We start from the raw sequence: 23,018 nt of genomic DNA, 5'->3' as shown, positions 1-23,018 counted from the left end.
CCCGAACTTCAGTTGTCTGGAATACAGCATGTATGCGTGTGTGTGCGTGCGTGCGTGTGTGTGTTTGTGTTTTACATGTGTGTATGTGCCTGTGTGCCTGCTAGTAGGTGGGTGGAGGGTTGTTGAACGTGAAAATGCAGAATTACAGAGATAGTTAGGCTGAGATCTCCTGCCTTCCTTGGTGAGTGGTATTTGAAAATACACTGTTGTGATTCAAACAGGAATGAAAAAGATGGCCCTGTGAAAGATATTTACAATGTATAATGAGCAGCCACAACCAATCACAATTTTCTATGTATACAATTAACTGATCAAAGCTTTTTTGATATGATATTGAGTTACAATTAAAGACTTTCATGGTTCTCTCATTATACCCCTCCCAGGCCCCTACAGCAGAAACCTTGTCATAACAAAAGGTAATGAAAAAAAAAAAGTGAGCTGCTGTATGTTTCATATATAGTTTAGGTCCAAACAAATATGACTTTTTGATAACATTAGCTTCTGTAATCACCTTCTGATGGACAATTTTTGTTTAAAGATTTGCCAGTCCAGATTTGTCATGCATGGTATAGCATAGGCTATCACTTAAAGACAAATGCACAGACCACTTATAAGCCTAACAAAACCCTCTGCTATCGAAAGGTGCTTAATATGCAAAATCACCATATGCGATCAACTTCCGAATCTGTGGAACACAGCCAATGAGTCTGGGTAGGGCGGGGGAACAGAACTGTATGCTACTGAATCGAAGTTGAGCAGCAAGTGCAGAGCCGTAGTGTTGCTGCGGTGGCACCAACCCCACGTCGCTCTCTGGATAGTTATGTGCTCTACAGGCTACGTGAGTTTCTTCTCACCATCACCACCTGGTCGTGGCTTCGTTTAATGTCAAAATCACAGCTCCGACCGATGCATGTTTTCTTGAGGTACCACAGGCTGTATCGCTGCCCCGTAAGAATATATCTCGTTGTGGGATTTCGCTGAAGACTTTTTCTAATCATTCTTAGTTCTAAGTTTTTTTGTCGTTGAATGCGACTGTAATCATAGCCAATGTTTATAGCCGAAGACAGCATTGTTTTAAGTAAGGGATTTAACAACTACAACGTCAGTTCGTCAGCATAGCAGAGCAGCATTGTGTCAGACGCCTAACTTATGGTTTTACCTTTTCTCGGATAGGATCGCCTGTAGCCCATGCTATATTATGGTGCGTAGCGAAATAAATGTAGCTTACGCCAGAAAAAAATGGGTCCTGAACTGAATTGTTTTTGAAAGCCTAGGTTTAGGCTACTGCAGATTTTGACTTCATAGAGCGAGGATGTGTATGGGCTATTTAAAAGAATCAGACCAAAAGATAGACTACAAGCCAGCCTGCTTGGTAACCTAACCTAAGCCAATACTTTTCAAAAGGAAACTAAGTTGTATGTACGTCGGCCGACAGTGAAGAGGAAAACTGCGTTAGTGCTCTCTCGCAACCCAAATGATGAAGCATATTTCAAGAAGTGCTCCAGAAAGTAGCTGATCAAAAGCACATCCCTGCAGCTGTGAACAACGGACAGACGGTTACAGTTGTATTTTCACGTTAGGTGCCCTAAATTTAGTCCAGCCAGTTTAACTTGTAACTCACTGAATTCTCTGCGTTTTATTTCGGGATTGAAGCAGCATGTTCGTGTGTAGGCTACATAGTCGGTGAGTTTCATGCCGAGCAAGTTGACGGCAGACAGAGTTCAGTAGCCTAATCAGAATCCTCACAGCCACGAAACAGCGAGAGGGGAACTGTAGCTCAGAAGGCAGCTGCTATGCGACTTGCCACTGCCACAATTCTGACCTCAGAATGACTGACCGAAGAGGTCGCTTTGAATATGAAATAAGTGTTGACGCCGAAGCATCGCAGAATAAAACGCTTTCCAGAAATTTTAAGGAGATACGCCAAACTCGCCGAAACAAGCACCTGAACAGAAGAGTGAATACAGAGGACATTGCTCGCAGAGGAGACAGTGGCTCGTATCGGACCGAACCCGGGAAAACCTGTAACTCTACAAATGTGATGCTTATGCATCACAGCGCTTCTGACTTAAGATTTACCGAACGCCACTATTTCTGCACCGATTGTGAAGTTCCTCTGAACAACCACAGCCATAAGAAGAAAATGATTGTCGATAACGCAAAAACATTTTCATCAAGATATTCAAACTACAATGGAAAGAGAAAGTTGGCATTTAGATCATGGAGTTGGTGGGCGTTGTGTCTTTCCATACACGTGTTGAAAGCAGCAGCTCAAGGTAAGAAAATGTACCATATTCTATACACATTCAATTAAGGGAAGTCTGCCTAAATTAAGCTATATGGCTACATTTTAAAGATGCAGGCTATATGATATGGCAAACGCCATTTGCAGTGATAATAGGCTACCTTATCATTGTCATTGGATTTATTGTAACCTATAGCCTAATCACTTAGACAAACGGAATAAAAGCACCTCTAGCTTCTTTGTAAGTAGACAAAACAAATGCACATTTCAAAAGTTTCATGAGACACGACTTTCACAGGAATGGCATCTATGATGATAAACTGTCCATTGTAGACAAACGATGAGTCGTTAAGTCCCTGCTGCAAATGTTCAAAAGTCTTTGGACGGTCACAGATGGAAGGCGTGTGACCACGACTACGCGCTAATTCCAGGGTTTGTTGAAGGGGTGGGTGGGGGATTTTGCTGAGGTTGAGGGTCAAGCATAACATGACAATTTCACTATAAGGAAAGCTTCTATGTTAATTTGGGGATTTTTTATTTAGGCCTTTTATTTAATTTAGGCCTAGGCTACTATTGGATCTACAGAAGAACCTAAGTGTCTGAAATAACAATATATCATCCAAAAAAATAGAATAGGCGATAGATCTCCCAAGGGATAGCCTGTGCCTTTTTTCATACCTCTGAGACATTTATGCCTAGTTTTTATTGAGGAATAGACTTAATTTAACATAATGTAGGCTATGTTTTTCTCTCCATTCATTAAAATGGATTATACATTGCATGATGGCATGCAAGTAAATCCTGTTTAGAGATCATCCATGTGTAATTACTGATGCAAGACCCCTTTTATGAAATCATCATGTGTTTTGATTTGGGGTAATAAAAACAACATGCCCCATGAAAGATGCAAATTTGGGAAATCATAAATATGCCAATTAATGGGCCATTAATTGGCATATTTATGATTTCCCAAATTTGCATCTTTCATGGTTATTTTAGGCAGGCATTGAAAAAGATAAATCATCAACAGTATTCCTCAAGCTATCTTCTCCGCCCACTTAATATGTATTTTTGTTTGGGGGTAAGGGGGGGAGTATTTGCATTTGTAAAGATGAAAGAAAATGAATGATAATAATGATCATATGAAGACACCATTTAACAGCGTTTCAAAAGAAGACAGTCATCAATTTAGTTAGTGAATAGATGGGGTGGCACAGTTGCCACTATCGTTTAATGCACAACATTATTTGACATCCTGCTCCAGCAGACTTAACTTTCATTTTCTCATCAGCTTCTCTTCTGTCTTTGTTTTGAAGATATTCTGTGGGTAAATCACTGTATGAACACCAACAGCTTAACCTTTCAAACAGATACAACTCCACAGGATCTTATGAAAGCAGGGATATGAAGTGTCATACTGCTTTAGTGTTCTTAACACTCCAAAGCCTAACTCCAGATATACTCTCCTATCACTGCAATACACCATTCTGCTTTAGGAAGTTCACTTAAAAAAAAACTTTGCTTTATATTAACTGACAGAATAAAACTTTCTAACAAATGTGTCAAAACTGTGGACTCTCCTATGAGCAAAACCCACATCACAGTCTTTCAATACTTCAAAGTCCATACCCATGGAAGCAGGGATTACTGATTAACATGGGAATCCATGAGACTCCAGAGCTTTTGCAAGGTCCTGCCAATCATGAGGACTTTTGCAGTACTGCAAGTGTTTCATATGCCGTCTCAATAGCTCTGACTGTCCAGCTACTTTGGTGATGGCAGTTCACATCATGTCATAAAGGCTTATTTAATTCAGAGAGGTTCAGCAAAGTTGTTGATGTGCATACGGTGTCAGCCAGTTTTCAAGTCCTGTGTCAAGGTCTTTGGATATTTGGAAAGCCACCAGCTCTTTTCTGGGAATGGGTTAGGTGGTATTGATCCCATAGGAGGAACCAGCCAGCTGCCTGCATTATCAAAGCTTGCAAATCGGGTTGAGATTGACATTCAGCCTCCACCTTTAAATGCCAAGAGCTTCAACATTTTCCCATGTCATAAGTGACTTGTCGTAGACTCATGAAAGGTGCTGGTGTTTTATCAACTAGAATAAAATGAACAGGATCCATTACCTTTACTGTCACTTTCAACTCTAAAGTGACACTCAATGCCATATAAGGATATCCATCTGTCGTAAAATTATAAATATATTAACCAGTGGTCATCAGGGCATAGAGTCAGAGCCTGTGAGGATATAAACAGATTAGTAAGTAAGTTAGTAAGTAAGTATTTTATAGTCATTTTTCATGCAGAGTGCAACACAAAACGCTCCAGTATAGCAAGATGTTTGGCAAGATCTTTTCTGTAGAAATATCCAGGCCATCAAAACACTGTGTCTAATATGGCAGGTGAAAACACACTTTCTCCTCCACATGTGCATTATCTGCTGGCTGCACCATCAGGCGAGTACGCACACACCACCCATTCACGACTGTAAACCCTGACGTTTCATTGCCACACCATCTGTGCAATCATTTACTGCAGAAGCTTTTCTTTGTTGCCCCCCGCCCACTTCTTGAGGTCCTCAGAGTGAGAAATTGTAGCTTTCCTCTCGCATCGGTGATTTCATATGTGTAACGTTTTGCTTGAGTGTTGGTCAGACACAAGATTATTTGTCATGGGAAAAGGCAGGCAGTCCTTGATTTCCGTCCTGTTGATAATTGATTTTGTGGAATGAATTGCAAATCGCAAATTTTGTTTCCATAATGTATTGATTTTTTGTCTCCGTAAAATGCATGTGAAATCATTGATTTGACACACACTGCTAAGTAGTTTGGTTCTGCCGAATGTTTGCACATTTTAATTCATGGTAATATACTACCCACTGTTTTGCGACATCATTAGCAGGGTTGAACCCTTTAGTGCTTGAGGTTCTGTTGGGGGTCTAATCATTTAAGCCTCTGTATTGTACAATTCTCTTTCAGATCATAGTGACACTGAAAAAAAGAAAAAAGTACTTTATTATTGCATTATTTTAAGAAAGCGTATTTAAATACAAAGAATATTTAGTAATGGACAATTTAGTAACAATATCATCCACTTAAACAGTCCCTGAGGTGTGATTTAAGTTTTTGAGATTGTCTTGCCAGCCATCCCTTCGGGAATAAAACTCAGGACACACAGAGTATTAGGCCCATCAATTTGCCATTAATACATCAACAACTCCCTTTTACACAGTCTTACAATGCAATTTGGCTGTGGTCCTGATTTCACTGAGAGCGAGTTATAATGCCTCTATGTGCTTGCAATCCGTCGTTAGTGATTAACACTCAAAAGCTTCTTTCTGAAGACTTGTGCAGAACAAGGCCCTCATATCAAAGCTCACACAACGTGTGCCACATGGCCTGTGAGTGGCAACTTCATTTTCATATGAAAGCATAAATGTAAATACATTGAGTGGCTACTGGAGAGGATGAGTTATCTTATTTAAGAGAGTAGGCAGGGGGTTATGGACATGTTAGGCTATATACAAAAGTTTTTGAATGAATAGCATTTAACATTCATGCTGGCCTGAGTGAGTGTGTTTGGTGGTTGTCATGGTTGCAATTGGAGGGGGCAGGGGGGGGGGGCGTCTTCCATCAGCCTCTGTCATATGCTCATTGATGTCTGATTTGGTTGGGCTTTGGTTGATTCCTGGGGTTTTATTGGTAAGGATTGAGGTAAATGTATGATATATGAAAAAATCTAATACTATTAGAAAAGTACAGTTTGCTTGGTTATCCATTTGATAAGATAATAATAACAATCAGTGATCAGGGCTGTTCACATGGCAGCCTGCGGGCCAAATGTGGCCCAGAAACAATCTCCGAGTGGCCCAGTCCGTGGTCCCATAAGAAACACAGAGATAAACAGAGAAAAAAAAAACATTTTGTTAACCTTCAGAAATGTGTACATGTATTTCTAGAGTAGTAGCCTACATAAAACCATTACCAAAAACTGTGACTACAGACTACTTGAGACACCAGTAGTACACCACTAGTAAAGTAAAAATGTTACATTCCTAGCTAATGTGTTTATGTAGAAGTTCCCTATCTGTACTAGATGTTGCAGCACAACATTCAATCAGTTGTACGAAGATACATAGCAATGGTGTCATGTTATCAGATGTTACTAATACTAAGTAAAAAGTTGGGTAACACTTTATTTTAATGTGTCGCTGTTACAGTGTGATACAGTGGAATAAACCTATTAAGTGTACCAGTTAATTACTTACATGTACATATGACATGTATGTTGTGTCTTCGATGTCTTAGAACAGGTCTACTAATTCACTACATAGTACATATATCAACTGTGTTGGTACACACTTATTGCTCTTTGATACAGTGGCATAAACCCATAGGCATAAACCCAATAGGTTTATTCCACTGTATCAAAGAGTAACAAGGTTGTAGCAGCACAGCTGTTACATGTACACTGAAGACAATAAGGCCTTGACTGAAGCTAAGAATGGTTTGTATATCAAATCTATCGTGACCAGATTTACCCCATCCAGCAGGTCTCAGGTCAGCTCTTTGGGCAAATTGGCAAAGTTTTGGCAAAGCACTCAGTATTACAATGTAACAACTATATGTAGGTACCCACAAATACATAATGCAAGTACAATGATAGTACCTGATAGTACATGTTGTTACACAGGTTGTACCACTGTACCAAATTAGGTAGGTACACTGTAACAGCGATAAATAAAGTGTTACCAAGTTACAAAGTACATTTTCTATTTAATAGCTATCCCCGTTCATATCAAATACAAATTGTAATTCACAAGAGACCCACTTAATGAATTTCTTTCTTTAATGAAGAGGTAAACACTGAGATAGTTTTTAGTGCAGCAGGCATGACTGTGGCCTTAGACAGCTGTTACCTTTGGAAGGATTTTGCCTGCATGGAACTAGGAATGTCCAGTCAAAACAAATGCTTATTTTCTGCATGGTTTGAATATTCAAATAAACCATCTCTACCATAAACTGTGTTTCTTGTTACTCAGTAGTTTAGTGTGTGAAAACACTAGTACATGTTAAGAAAATAAACCATGAGCTCTTTCCTTGAAATGTGCTGGGGCTCCAACACTAATATTGATCACTCAGAAAACATTTCTCATATATTTTCGACTTTTCCTCAACATTACAGTAATACAACGTAATTGGTTCTTGTTTGTTCTGGTTGTTAAACATTAATACTTACAAACACTTGCATAAAGCAAGCTTCCCATTTGTTGTAAAGCTTTAAGTGAGTGTCTTTTCCTGCCCAACATTGACCTCTGCCCTTTTGTCCCAGTATGGATACCATCTGATAAAGGGGGAGTGTGGGGGGGTCAACAGGAATGTTTTTATTGAATGTGGATACACATTAAGCATAGCGTGGGAATGTGTGCTTCGGTTTACGTAGACGCATGCAATATCTGTTTAAAAGGACTAATGGAACAGAGGCTTGTGTTTGGACATAGTGGGAACCAGGAAACACCTGTTGATGTTTGGAACCATTTCAGTCAGTGGGGACAGGCAAACAAGCGCTACCACATTGTCCAGGGCGAGAGCCTGATATGCTCTAGAGGAACAGGTTTTCCTTTTGCTTTTCCTTTTGTTCAATTTTTTGATAGAGATGTGTCAGGAGGGAGGAAAAGTCATGCTGAAACCAATTATAAAAAGCATGACATTCCATTGATAAGTGCTATCTCAATTGTGATTGATCTATCCTGTTCTAGAAAGTATATGGATATGAATTCTCAGCTCAAGTGTTTGAGTGGCCAAGGTGGCCATAAGAAATAAATGTTTTACCTATTCAGCATATTCTGCACGGCAGGATCAGTGTCAGTGTAATCTTTACTTTCCTTTTTAAAATATGGCCTCAAGACTCGATGAACAATTTGTCACACGGAGCTGGGTGAAATCACTCTGTCATTTACATTCCCCTAGTGCAAACATGTACCATGCCTGGAATGCCCAACTGAATGTAAATAGTCCAGATATGCACAGGCAACATATACCAACTTAAGCTTGAATTCAGAAATGCAATTTTTAAAAGAAGGGAAACCACTTGAGCTCTCACAACCATAGTGCAATTTATCAAAGAAGCGAAAAGAAGTACAGCAGTGAAATTGGACTATATGTGGCAAGAAAAATAGAAAAGAAAATAGGAATATGATAGTAATCGTCTTGACTTTTGAAGTTGCTACAATTCAGCGGAACTCCCGGTAAGAAGATGAATGCTTTAAATAAACATTTGGTTGAGGCACAGCCCAGAGAAATCTGTAAATGTTAGCTTTGCCCTTTCTGTCATACGCGGCACCTGAGGCTTTGTAATAAAGACTGAATTTCTTCCATCTATTATAGCGTCTAGCAACATATGTGCACTTTGCCAGTATTTTTATAGAGAGAAAAAGGATAAGGGATGGCGGGGGTTAGTGGTATGAGTCAAAGTCGTAAACAGTGCTTTTCTAGCACCGGGGAAGCAAAACACCCCATCATCATTTAAAAGTTAAACAGAGCATCAAGTTGAAGGACGCCAATGATGAAAGCCAGGGTGACAATAGCAGCTGCCTAATGCCTGCGATAGTAAAACAGCCATCTTGTACACTACAATTTACAGCGAAAGAAAGCAAATATTTTTCCATGGCAAACCATGAAATTTCCTCCGGCTCCATTAGGGAACGGGAGTGTTTTTTGGCAGCAACTGCAGCAGAAGCGGCAATGACTTTACTAATGATCTTTTCCCTCCATAAAAGCTGGCCCCCGTGCACTGTGGCATGGCATATGAAAATGAGGATGACTTGTGGAGGTGGGGGTGAAAGGGGGGCCGAGCCAGAGGAGGGCACAGGCAGGGCGAGCGAGAGCAGCTGTGGTGGGCACAGGACTGTGGCAGGTGGCTGATTTGTGGACTGGCGTGCCAGGTCTAATGACTCCCCCTGAACCCCTGCGTGACATCACCCCGCCATTTGGAGCCAGCGAAGACCATATTTTCATTTAATCATTCACATTTAAATTAGGCCTTCTCCACCACACAACAACACAACCCCTGCAGCACACAGACACCTACACACACACACACACACACACACACGTATACAAAGCACACACACACGTACACAAAGCACACAGTAGCTACTCTCCTCCCTTCCCTTTTACTAGGTCCTCAAACAGAGAAGAGACACACAGACTTGCAAGTGCTCAGAAAATAGGCAAAGCCCAATGGTGCTATTTGTGATTCATCTCTCATTTACTGTAGGTGGTCAGTGCCAGCCTCTCATTTAGAAGCTCTTCTCTGGCAGCCTCTCTGGCTGGCCATACCTGGCTTTGGCTGTTTGGCACATAGTGAAGATGCACACCCCATATGCAGCAGTTGACCTATGACGTATTTTTTTAAAATGATGTTTACCTAAAGACACGCTTCAAGAGTTACATCATTTTGATGCTATTTCGAATTGTGGGGGGCAAAGAGCAATTTGTTGTGGTGTTTTGTAGAGGGGTAGAGGTCAGCTTAAAATATTAAAAGCAGATTATATAAGTAATTACATGTAAATGTTTTTTCATTCCTGCCTCAGATGTAGTTATTGAAAGGCTTATGATGTGTTGATCAGTTTAATTGTGCTGACTGGAAGATTTAATTGCTTTCTCCTAAATAGGCAAAAATAGCTAATAGCTGCTCACCCTAGCATGGATAATACACGTTTGTGCTCTGTATTGTTTTGCCATCTGTGTGCTATGCTGTGAAGATTATTCGAGTTTCCCAAAATTTCCTTCAGGCTTTGTTCTGTGTCCAGTATATTACGTTCCCCTCTTTTTAAATCCTCATGGACTTTGCTTTTATAAACACTTTCAAGCCTGTGAAGGTAGTGTGGGATTTCACATGAGTGATATCGACACTATTATATATTATATTCCTGTATATTTTCTTTGTTTACCTCATTGCTAGACTGCTAGAGGTGTGTGATTGTGTTCCGATAGCTACCTGTTGTCTTGTCATTTCTTGTCAAAAAGAAAAGGAAAAGTGAAATCAGCTGTACTGTGAAGAGGATGCAGTGACATGGGAAGACTGGCAGATCATGATACATTAACACAAAAAAATGCAAATCTTCATCCACTCAGCCAGCCTCCATGCCACTTTGATCAGGGACATGTTTGCTCTCAACATAAAAGAACACCCATCTCTCCGGCGAAGCCCTCAAGTGCATCTGAGCATTATCAGCACAAAGAATGTACAGGCAAACCTTGACAAATAGATTTGATAGGCGTGGATTGCTGAAAGCGATTCCTGGAGTAGAGGGGGGATTCGGCGCTTCAGTGCTGAAAGGAAAGGGAAACACTTACATTTACATCAAGTAGGCCTACATCGGGCGCTGCCACAAGATACTCAAAGCTGTCAGTGTCTCCTCAGTCACAATGCAACACCTGTTACTGAAGAGGGTTTTATGTTGGAAGACATATAGCTAATGTCTAAACTGCTTGTCGCTGCATCAGAATCCATGTTCGCTCTTTTATCCAAATTTATATTTACAATTAATTGATATACTTTATTACTATTACAATGTCAGTTAGATAGTTAAAAGGCATCCTGATTATTAGTAATATAACTAAATGTAATTAATTACAATTACTTACATTTAGGCAGGACCATGTGGCCAGCCCGATTGCGGGTGGGAGAGAGGTTGAGGCAGGGAGAGCTGCAAGTGTGCCAGTACACATGGTGGGGATGTGCAGCCAAAAGTGAGTGCCAACCCCCCCCCCCACCCCCACCCCCTAGTTTAGAAAAGCATAGAATGTCAATACCTTGCAGTATCAAACTATCGAAAACAGCAGCGCAATGCAGATTTGTGATATCTTGTTATTTACGTGAAGTGCTGTGGCAAATGAGAAGGCATCTGTTTCCCCCTCTTTGCATCATCTACAGAGTTTTATCTTTTGGCTGAATCTCTTGAATCTGTGTGGTTGGGGTTGGGGGGGGGGGGATTCGGATGCTTTTGGGGTGTGGGTGGTTGAAGACTTGTTGGGCTTGCTGCAGGTTCTGTGCTTCATGGCAGCTTGGTGACCTGCCTGGGATTAGGTGAGCTTGCTGGCGTTGGAATGGGGAGACAGACTTGGCCAGTGGAGAATATGCTCCATCAGAATTCGGATAGTGTATGGAGAGAGTGCCGGTCTTCTTTGGTTGTCATGACAGCATGAGCCTCTCTGATGATGAGGCGGAAGGAAAGGTAGCAGGTGTCTGGCCAGAATTCTGAAGGGTTGGCCACTGCATATTCTGGTGTAAAAGATCCCCATACATCGTGTTTTAAGAAGTAATTTTTACTGGGTTGGGGTAGGATAAACGAGATGAGATGCATGAATATTACTAAATGATTTTATACAGTAGTTATAGATATTCACTTTTTCACTGCCACTAAAGACAGTTTTTGTGCTCAATCACTTTTCAATTACTCCATTAATTACTTTAACTTTCTGTAACTGCATTACCCACATCAGTGTTTACAAGCTGAACAACAGCATGTAAACAGCATGTAAAACAGTTTTAGATTGGAGGGCAAATAGAGTTTTTTAATTTATTGTGGATGTGGATGGAAGGGTTGTTTATTTGTTGTTATCTTTGGTTTATTAAAACCAGATTGGCCACTGAAACTTGAGAGGAAATAATCTGGTGTTAACCACAAACAAGGATTTCTTGGAAGTAAGGTTTGCTTTCGATTTAATACTGTACAAGGGAGCAGCCGTCTTATTTTATGGTGATTGAAGACAGAAGGCTTTATCAAAGACATGCAGAGACCAAATGTTCAAGCTTAACTGAGAGCTGCATTAGCTTTGTGTTTCACAAACAAGGCTCTGTCTTCCCACACTACAACAGACGAGCCAAGGCTATGTGTTGAGGTGCATAGTCTTTTCATAATAACTCTATAAGCTTTCTCCAGCCCTCAGCACATATGCCTAGAGCATTTATACAGCTCCTTGTATTTATTTGCTCTGTATTTATTCATTGTTATGTTGACAAGGAGCACAGAAGTGGAAAGCTGAGTCCAAATTAACACATGATCTCAGTGAGTCAGCATGCTAATACTTCTGCTATATCATGTACCATTACAAAATCCATAAGTAATTGTGTCCGAGTTTGAATTATGCATACGTGTGTTACTGAATAAAATAATATGATTTGATTAATACAATTATCAGATGGTCAATCCAAGCAGACTTGTTCAGCTAGTGGAGAAGTAATGGACATTTTCATTTCAAAGCCAAAGAACAGACCACAGTGGTATGGTACTTCGCTTTTTTTCAGCTATTGTGCGTCACTTAGCCTCAGTGTCAGTTTGTGAGTCTCTGATGGGATCGGCGAGACGGTTTGTGTGAATGTCTGTGTGTGTGTGCGCGCGCGTGTGTGTTCCTTGGCGGTCTGCGGCTGCATGGCCTGAGTGATGAAAAGAGGAGGATGTGAAGAATGTGAGAAGTGACACATCTGATAACCTATAAATAGCACGTCTGAGAGCCCGGGCCTGAGCCAGGAACAGCAGCAGTATGTGTGTGTGTGTGTGTGAGTGTGTGTGTGTGTGTGTGTGTGTGCCTGTGTGTGTGTGTGTGCGTGTGTGTGTGTGTGTGTGTGTGTGTGTGTGCCTGTGTGTGTATGTCAAAGCTTCTTCTAAGACCCCTGTGGGGCTTTTCACGGAGAGGCTAGGGAGCGGGGTGTGTCACCAGGGACCTCCCGGCGACATTCATCTTCATCTTACACTGACTCCTGAAATTGCCCACCCGCGTCCCCCACTGGTGTTAAGTGAACCCACCCGGGGATGTTGTCTGTCTGGGCACTTGTAGATTTCTCTAATGGTTCACTGCATTGTGCGAGTGGACAAACTCTTCACGTTGCTTTGCTGAGTCCTGAGTTTGAGTGTGTGGCGGGTATGCTGTTGAGATGCATGTGTAGATGTAAAGATACTAGAGCATTTCATTTACATTTGTGGACTTTGCATCCAGACACATACCTATGTGTACTTTACCAATCTTATCTAACACTAAAAGGGAATCCAAAGTAAGTGTATATTTCACTTTAAATACTGTATCAACTGTGCGAATAATGTACATTGTGTCAAAAATGCCATGCTTGTTGCTACTCACTGCCCTCTGTGATAAAGGCTTATATAAGGTTTCCGGACACCTGACATGGTGCACCTTACTGAGGTGCAATTTACCCTGACACCCATGATGTTGTGTTTATACAAGGTGGTTAAAACAGGAAAGCACCGTGACACAAACCTCCCAGATGAGGCAAGGACTTGGCAGTCTGACTTCTAAGAGGCTTAACATATTTTATCAATACACACATACCTCAAATTCACACTGAAAATTGAAACAGACCTGTAAAGTAGGAAAGAAACACACAAGAAATCCCCCTTCGTGTTCTGGTTTGAATGTAAATCACGGACTTCTCTTTGATCTTGATTAGCCCGCAGCCTGTTCCATGAGCCAAGCAGAGGATGACCTCAGCTTTGATAGCAGCCAAGGACCAACTACTCTCCATTATTAAACAATAACGTATGCCTTATGTTTGTTTTATATGATATTCATTTGTTCCTGGCTAGTCAAGCCAAGACAGTAAAGGTCACTTTAACTCTCAAGTGTGCACTCCTAAGTGAGGCAGAGCCAGTACATTCAAGCCTAAGTTCTTTACGGAAACACATGAAAAGGGCATCTTCTGTGAAATATTTTCCGAGGATATTGCCTTTGGGTGAATTAGTAGCCTGCCTGAAGTGGTGAGACGAAGAGGTGGCTTCCTCCTGAGTCAGAGAGATGGCAGCTGTCAGCTTCTCTTGTAGCAGCAGGCAACTAATACCGCAACAAAACCACCCTGGGGCCCGTGCAGCAAGCAAGCTCAGAATGGTTATTGTCCGAGATGCGACAGTCACTTCATTTCACAGTGCTCACTTTAATGTCTAAATGTTTGAGTGGGCTTGATAATGATTTGATTTCAGACAGGGTGGTTATTGTAACAGCTTGGTGTGAATAACAGGAAGGAATAGCAACTTGTTACCCTAATAGCCCCTCTGTGACTGTTTGTGAAACATGATGAGATACCTGCATGTTCTACGTTGTGTGCATTGCCACTCTTTAAGGTCAGAAACTATTGTTCAGTTTTCAGCGCTGTTCTGATAGTCAGTATTTCAGTATTAATGCATGATGAGATCTCGTCATGAACAGGCTGTCGAGCTTTAGTATTGTGTGACTGCACCACTCTAGATCCCGATGCTGTGACATTGCTTTTTCTTTGCCTCGTGGTCTCCCACTCTAAAAGTAGAATGTAATTGAAGTGATGTTTTCAACCTTGCCTGTGGCCACAATGTATCCACATCAAGGCTTACAGCATTTGTTGAGCAATGTAATTAATCCAGCATTAATCTGGTTTCTATAAGGCTGCATGTGTATTTTTCTCCTATTTGTTAGATAGATAGACAGGCGTATTAAAACCTTCTGGGGCAATGTGGTTAATATGACATGGATTTAGCACCTTTCTGGGCCTGTAAGCAACTAGTACTGTTTACTTGTGTGGATTTCTATATATTCAAGGAGATATATGGTATTTAAATAGTTCAATTTGGCTCCTATAATACAAAGAACACTTGAGTGTTGAATGTCTTGTGAGAAGCAGATTCCAGATTCCCTGTAGATATGTTGCACATGGATGTGTAATTGAGTGGATCTTTGTTCAGAGTAGCAATGTGTTGTGTCCTTTAAGGAAAGTAGTTTTAAAAAAACAGTGAATAACCATGAGATCTACTGCCACATCACTGGATGACTTCATTTCACTTGCCTGTTTATCAGAGCAAAAGGCAACATGCTGAGTAAGAAATTCTCTGCATAGCAATTGATACCATGGCTTCCTGACAAATGAGAGAGGGAAGGCGTTGAGCAGTGAAAAGGGTAGTGTGTGCAAGGGAGAGTGGTGCAGATAGCTGAAATCCTGCTGAAAGGGTTTGGAACTCGGAGCGTTAGTCCACTGAGATAATATATTATTGGTGCTGTTAGTGTCCCCATATTTTTTGGCACACATTGCTCGATTCCTGAATGTTTTCTGCTGGTCAGCAGCATTGAGGGCCCATTTGCTGGAGAACTACTATTTTGAGATACCATTTACATTACCTTTAGTGGTGATGTGACTTTATTGCCGGCTTTATCATGTCTGGTAAAAAATTTGCTGTGCCTTATGCATTGCACACCTTTGTCCGTATTAATGGGCCTTGTTTATGTCAATTGCATGTACCACTCCATTCAACGGTGGGTCATATGGTCCTGGTCAATGCTTCACCACCCATGGAGAGCAAGGATTAAGAGATTATGCAAGCCATTTAAAAACAAAAAAGTACTTTGTGTCCAGATTTTCATCACAAAGCTCTCTAATTTGCTTGCCATGTGAGAATGAAAGCAGATGTAATCAGCATGCTCAGTGTTATCCTTACGAACGGAGACTTTCTGAATGCATGAACTCTTAGAATCTACTCTGTTCAACCAGTAGCATTTTATCCAATAGGGCTAATGAAAATTACTGGTTTTCAGACACTTGTTAAGTTCAAGTGTGGAGGAGTTAATTATGTTTATGCATGTTTCTGATTGATGAAAAATGCCCTGTGGATCCACTTCACATACCAAACAGCTGTGAAGGAGTCTGTTAGAATAGAAGTAATCCCTTTGTGCATGTTTGTTAGCGGTTATCACCCAAGCGTGTTGGCTTTAAAGGGAATATCTAATATTGTTCAATAATCAAGCTTTAAAGAAAACACCAATTACATCAGTCATTTCCATTGTCTTGGGAGTGAAAAGTTCCTTTTTTGGGTGTGGAGGGTGCTTTTCTTTGAAGTCTGTCATTTGTGAAATTCATTAAATATCTCGCAAGATATATATTTTTTGAAGAACTGGTTATATTTGAAATGGAAAGCTTTACAAAATATATTGACTAAAAATTCCCCTCACCAATTTGCTTTGGGTGGTGGCAAGTGATGATAACCTTTTTGCACTTGCGGGTCCAAAAATCATGTCATGCAAAGTATTCCATCAATGCTTTTACAGTGCTTTCCGCATTTAGAAGGGAAAAGGCTGGTTCAATCTCACAGTTCATTACTTGTGTTGCTTGTATACATCATCACTAATGGTGCCAATCACTGATGACCTAGTTTGAAAGCTGAACAGCCCCTGGATACCGGCCAAATGATTGTGTAATTAGATAAATAAATTACATTAAATCAGAGAATAAGAGCTAGGACAAGGAGATAATGGCCTTTGAGGGCTACAGGTTCAGACATGCTCTCAGTCCATTTGAAGTGTGACATAAACATCAGCAGTTCAGCCCTTGTAGTCTTAATAGGAATGACAGTTGTTTTTACCCCTTTGGTCTTCTGACAAGTTAGATTGATATTAATCTCATGACATGCAAGAACAACAACAACAAAAATCCAACAACAACAACAACAAAATCCATCATTGTCAGGTTCAGATAGCACATGAAGTCTGATCCCCCTGAGTTTGCTAGAGTGATGACAACAATGAAGCAATGAAACCATGATGTACTGTAACTCACCACTGCACTGACCTTCCCATGTGTCTGAGTACAGGTATGTCTCGTTTCATTGCTTACACCATGCTCAGTTAGACATAGCACCCAAGTACCCTTGCTAGTTTGACATTACACAGAGAAATAAGACTTTGACAGTTGTATAAAAGTTTTGTGACTTTATACTTACAGTATTGAATGTTTCAGCTCTGAATTTCTTTCTACAATAGTGTAGTTCCCTTGTGTGTCTAATGCATTTGATTTGTTTCCACCAGCACATGAGAACATCAGGGAAACTATTTAGTACAATTAAACCATTCTGCCTTCAGCTGACCCAAAATATATTCTGCTCCACTGATTGGGAAGTTTATCAATGCAGTTTTTTGTGATTATCACCCAGGCATATAAACAACATAGACATGTTAATTTATTCTTGTGGACAGATAAAAAAAAAAAACACTTCTGGGTATATTCTTGTTGTGAATGTTGGGCATATCAGGAGTTAAGTATTGAAAATAGTGAAAAGCATGTTTATCATTCTCTGATGCACTCTGGCCCTGGTGTGAGTTAAGATTAAGTGTCTCCATGGCCACACATTGCCAGTTCAATACACAAGATATGCATTGGTTATCCAGCACTCAACTGCTATCTGTCTGTAGCTAATGGCTAATTTTGCATTTTGAGGTTGACAAGGGACACCGTAATGAGCAGCTCATGGCACCTAGTGTTGTCAATACAGACACAGTGCTGATAATACAAATCTGGCAAGCTTGCTGAATCGATACAACACACTGTTGTGTGCGTAGGAGATGCAAGCTGTCTGGTTGCAAACCAGATTCTTTAAATGCAACTGTTATTCACAACTTATGTGTACCAAATCTCGTATCTGTTGAACCTATGAGGTGTGCTATTTAACACGTAATCAAAATGACTAATAAAATAAATTACTTTTTTAAACATGAAAAGAAAAGTTGCTATATTCTGCCATTATTGGACAAATGCAGGCAGAGCTCTTTGAAGATCCCCTAATAAGGTGTATCGAATGGAATGTTTTGCAGAAAGTGCCCTTGTGGATATTGAATTCTCCTTGTGTTACCTGACTCGTACGCTTCCTATTCCCAGTTATACTTTTGAGCATGGTAATAACAGAACTTAACAGTCAGTAAGCACCATTGATAAGCACTATGAAATCCATCTTTTGTTTAAATGACTCCAACAGCACAAACCTAGAGTGCCTCTTGTGTGGTTGGTCTCTGCCAGCAGTGTGTCTGTATGTAAATAGATCAATTTTGTCCAATTTTAAACACCGCTCCACCTGCGGCTGGCTCGCTCTTTACATTCTGCACTCTAAAGTACCTCACAGATATGTTTGAGTTTGACCAGTCTTTCTACCAATCCAAAGCAAATGGCAGCAACTATAGACCCTTTCAAGAGAGTTCCATTATCAGCATCGTAGTTGGCCCCACAAGACTTCCTTTTTAACATTCCATATGTTATCTTAATGCAGAGGAAGTAGATTGGGACCCAAATAGAACGTTCAAGCATTGTTTTTGTTTTTATTGTTGAAAGGGTCTATAGACTATTCTTTCGTTTAATCATCATCTGTGTGTGTCTGCACATAAACACAGAATGTAAACCTATCCTTTGAGCCACACACTGTTCATCCATTTTGTTCCCTTCTGAAGAAGAAACATTGGCAGGGCCTGTCTCTTGCTGTTCAATTTGTGATGCCAGCCTACTGCCTTTCTTCCATCTTTCAGGTGTCAACCAAAGCTTGACAATGGACAGATCAATAAAGATATTACCTTCTGTTTACCTGAGAATTTTAGCTGATCAATGTTGGACTCCCTTTCTTCGAGTGCTTTGAGACAAAATATATCTCTCTACCATGTATTTTGTTATAGGTAGAGGTTTGGCAAGTTGTGTATAACAGTTTGTCAAAAAGTAAGTGTAGGCCATTATTTTAGTGCATCTTGGGACATGAGGCGGGTACATAAACAATCATTAATATTTTCATCTGGAAGCTGGCAAGCATTAATGCTCTTACATGTTGTGCATTTTGGTTGTAGGTAAACTGATGAAATGTTTTCTTTTTTGCATCTGCATTAGTAGTCACTCTGTAACATAATTGTAAAATAAATTACACCAGCAAATGATGACATATCATTGGATTGATGACTTTGAAAAGCAGCCTTAGATGAACTTAAAAAGTGAGGAAAGCCTAGATAGTGCAGAATCTATCGAGATAGCAATGTGTGTTTATGAATGAGTAAGTGGGAATGAGAGTCTGTTTGTGTGTGTGATGCTGTCTGATCTTTGGATGATAACATGAGAATGAAAATGGGGTGAGAATTGCATGCAGTAAGACACAGCCTAATACCACTTGAATTGCATTAGGCAATTATAAATCAGGCTAAACAAGAGTGCACAGACTGATTAAAAATAATATGAGCATACTATGTGTGTTAAATTTCCATATGGGCACAAGCTTGAACAAAATATTTCAAACAGATACACGTTTGTTTAGAGTATTGAAAACATCCCCAACCTCGTATAGAATTGTTTTGTAAGCAGGTAATGATTCAGCATCAGCTGCCATTGATATCATCTAAAAAAGCACCAAGTCTGAAGGCTTCACAAGGCTTCCGTTTTAACATTCCATGTTATCTTAATGCAGAGGAAGTAGATTGGGAACCAAATAGAACGTTCAAGCATTGTTTTTATTGTTGAAAGGGTCTATACTAAGTCTTCAAGAGGATGATGTCACCTGCCCCTGCCTGTGCAGGAGATGAGCGGATGGCACAGGAGACTCTGACAGAGATATACGCTGGCTTTAAAAGTCAGGGGAAAGCGCTGTCGTCCGACGCGCATCTCTCTGCAGACAGAGAAATCATTAGCGCTGGAACATTAAGCTCTGGCGGCTTTTGTCTCTAAATTAGTTTCTGATGCAGCGGCAGCCTAGCTGCGTTATCTGCCACCACTCTCTGTGCTGGGCCTCTCCCCCTGTGTCGGCGAGGGCCTATAGTGGATCTTCGCTCAGTGCATCTGTTTTTCATTCCTATCTGCATGCTGACCCCCTTGACCCATCTCGAGAAAGCATGAGGATTAAGATAAGTTCTCCATTGTTCTTGTTCTCCCAATAACTTGGCTTGGCGGTCTAACTCATCAACACACACACACACACACACACAAACACATTATAGCCTCTATATAAAATGATAAATGTTAGTAAAGCATCAAATTCCAAGAATTTCACAGATGACTGTCTAGGAAAATTTGAAGCATAGCACCTTTCATATATTTTTCCCATAACTTGAAAATAGAGGGATTTGGTGATGGACCGAAAGTATTGCATCATGGAATTTACATCTGAAATCATACATTTTACATTGACTGCTTTAGAAATGGTCCACAAATGATACATTTAATTTCAAGACATTCCCATGCTAAAGTAGCCTAGAAATCCATTATGTAGACATTAAGTGAGTATGGAGCTTGTCCTTTTAAAGTGAATAAACATGAATAATTGAAGAAAAGAAGATAGTGTTACATATCTGCTGATATGGAAAGATATTATGGGCTTACAGTAGGCATATGCTCAGTGGTTCACAGAAAGTGCCTCCTATTTAAGTTATTTAAATCCATTTTAAGATGGAAACAGTGGTAAACAGGGCTGCACTCAGTGGTTCACTCTTAACATCTGTGATTTTGTCTTAATGGAGGCTTTTAGGATCTCCACACTTCTTTGTTAGACAGTGAAAAGACTTTCAACTACAAGACACAGAGGGTGACACAGTTCCATTTACTATCCAACAGTGTGTGAGCCAAGGGGAAGAATTAAATCATGTGTTGATGCATGTAAAATAGCCCATCCATAAGATCACTCTGCACTGGGCTGTGGTGACTTCCCTCAGCATGTTTCTGTCTGATAAGGCTCTGTCCACAGGCTCGAAGACCCCCCTTACCCCCATGACTGCACGCAGGCGCCCACAGTGGGTGGACACATAGTGTGTGTGTGTGCGTGCGTGTGTGTGTGTGTGTGTATCCTGCAGCCATGACCCGCGTTTGAACCGCCAAACCTCTCAGCCTCAGGGCTTCACCTTCAGTCTCCCTGCATGACTCCCCATCAGCCACAACTCTGGTGTCGGGTTCCCCATGAAAGCCTTTCATGTTTTATTTATTCATTTAGTTTGTCACCCAGCATTCAAACCCAGGCCACTCTGCTAGCTCGGAGCATTCAAACCTGCTTACCGTAATGGGAAGGTTTTTTTTGGGGGGGTGGGGGGTGGGTCTGTGGCTGTGCATTGTGAGCAGATCAAAGCCTCTGTCAGGTCCAAGCTTGTCCCCATGCCAGCTGAATGGTTCTTTCATACATGGTGTCCGCACGCTGGCATCTGCAGAAATCAGGGGCAGGCTCACAGAGGGCTATGTGTGGAAAGGTGGGGTGTGCACCTGGCGGCTGCCGTTGTGGTGTTGCGTTACACGCGTTGCTAGGGAGCCATGGTTTGAATAAAATCCACCTTGAAAACAGTCACACATTCAGTCGCATAGTTAGAATGGGCAGAAGAGCAACTTGCAGGTTAAAAGCCACTTTTTATGGGATTTGGGATTTGGCCGATGCTTTTGCCCAAAGCGACATACAGATAAGTTAGATTTTACAGGAAACAATTTAAAAAGTTGGTAAGACTACATGAAGGAGAATAGTAATAATAAACAACAATGTCAATTCAATTAATAGCCTACTGAAAATAAACAAATACTATACTATACAAACTATAAAGCAAAAGAAATGCTTAATAAACTAAGTGCAAGTGTAAAGAAATATGCCTTTAGACCCCTCTTGAAAGACCCAAAACTATTACAAGAACGGAGAGCACTGCGCAACTCATTCCACCAACATAGAACCACCGAGTCTTGAATTTGACCTAGCGTTTATGGCTGGTCGAAACAACAGACGCTCATCAGAAGACTGCAGTGGGCGGTTGGGGATGTACATCTTGATCATTGAATTAAAATAGCAAGGAGCAGATCCAGTCCGTGTCCTATAGGCTAAAGTGAAAGATTTAAATTGAATTCTGACCTAAACAGTCCCACCCCTCCTCCGAGAGAACTTCGTTTCCTGAAGTAAGTTTCCCATTCATTTCTCCAATCGCCGTTGTTTCCATTGAGTAAATTCAACTTTCAAGATGAGAATAGTTTTTATGGGACAGCCACACATCAGTTCTGATGGCCTCGGTATCCATCATGATTCCCCTTGATTTTATCAGTGTGTAGGGAAATGAAGCAAGTAAATAATTTTCAAATATATAGTCTCTACATGCAATACATGACAAAACAAGTCAGAATGTTCCAGAAAAATGTATATGTTCATGACAGTAAGAATACATATTTCCCTTTTTCTTTTCTTACTATTTATTATTATTATTATTATTATTATTATTATTATTATTATTATTATTTGCCTTTTGTATCTTTTTATTGTTCTTGTTTTGTTATTATAGTGGATGGAATCCACTATCTTGAAATCTCCTGGCTTCTTCTTATTATTATAACCTTTTCTTTTTACCTTTTCAAGAATGAATGCGACTCTAACCGCTTAACGTACAGACATGTTGAAATAACCGTTCTGAAGGTCTGGAGTGGGGCAAGAGAGTTATTATTTCAGATTTTTTTAAAAGTTTATACTTTATGAGAAATAAGGGATTAAAAATGTTAAAAACCTCATTTTCCCCCCATAAACGTCAAAGGCTGTGATGTCATAATGGCCTAAAGGCAGCTGCGCTCGTTAAGCTCCCAGAGTAGTTCCCGGGCTAATTAGAACACTGGCACAGGTGTCACCTGTGAATTCAACCGTCTCAGCTTCTAATGCATACAATCTGGTGCTCCCTAAAACTACACATCCTGTTTAAGTGTTTCCCGTGTGTCAAAATAAAAGTCACAGCCATATCTCATGCTTTGAGCATTATAACTCCAGAACGGTTTGACGCATATGCTTCAAATTTGGTACAAGTGTTTGTATGGACTCAAAGATGAAGTGAGTTGATGTTGGAGGTCAAAGGTCAAGTCAATGAACACTCTTGAGTGCGATATCTCAAGAATGCCTTGACATACATGCCTGAAATTTGGTATGAGTGTTTGTATGGACTCAAATATGAGGTGAATTGATGTTGGAGGTCAAAGGTCAAATGTCAAGGTCAAAAACACC

At 40.5% G+C, this 23,018-nt stretch overlaps 1 protein-coding gene across 2 annotated transcripts in view; it reads left to right on the top strand.

Moving 5' to 3' along the window:
* Nucleotides 1-798: 798 nt before the first annotated feature.
* sdk1a (sidekick cell adhesion molecule 1a) overlaps nt 799-23,018 on the top strand; it is a 237,250-nt gene continuing 215,030 nt past the window's right edge. For both annotated transcript variants that reach the window (XM_076264907.1, XM_076264906.1), the window contains exon 1: nt 799-2,276. In XM_076264907.1, the coding sequence (XP_076121022.1) occupies nt 1,829-2,276 (448 nt within the window). In that variant the 5' untranslated portion in view covers nt 799-1,828. The remainder of the gene's footprint in view (nt 2,277-23,018) is intronic.

Source organism: Alosa pseudoharengus, unplaced genomic scaffold (genome assembly GCF_046254945.1).
Source record: "Alosa pseudoharengus isolate Yale_2024_CS ecotype anadromous, Long Island Sound unplaced genomic scaffold, YU_APseudo_1.1 YU_APseudo_1.1_scf_4, whole genome shotgun sequence".
Taxonomy (NCBI): Eukaryota; Metazoa; Chordata; class Actinopteri; order Clupeiformes; family Clupeidae; genus Alosa; species Alosa pseudoharengus.
The sequence above is the reverse complement of the archived record's forward strand: the minus strand, read 5'-3'. Positions and strand labels throughout refer to the sequence as shown.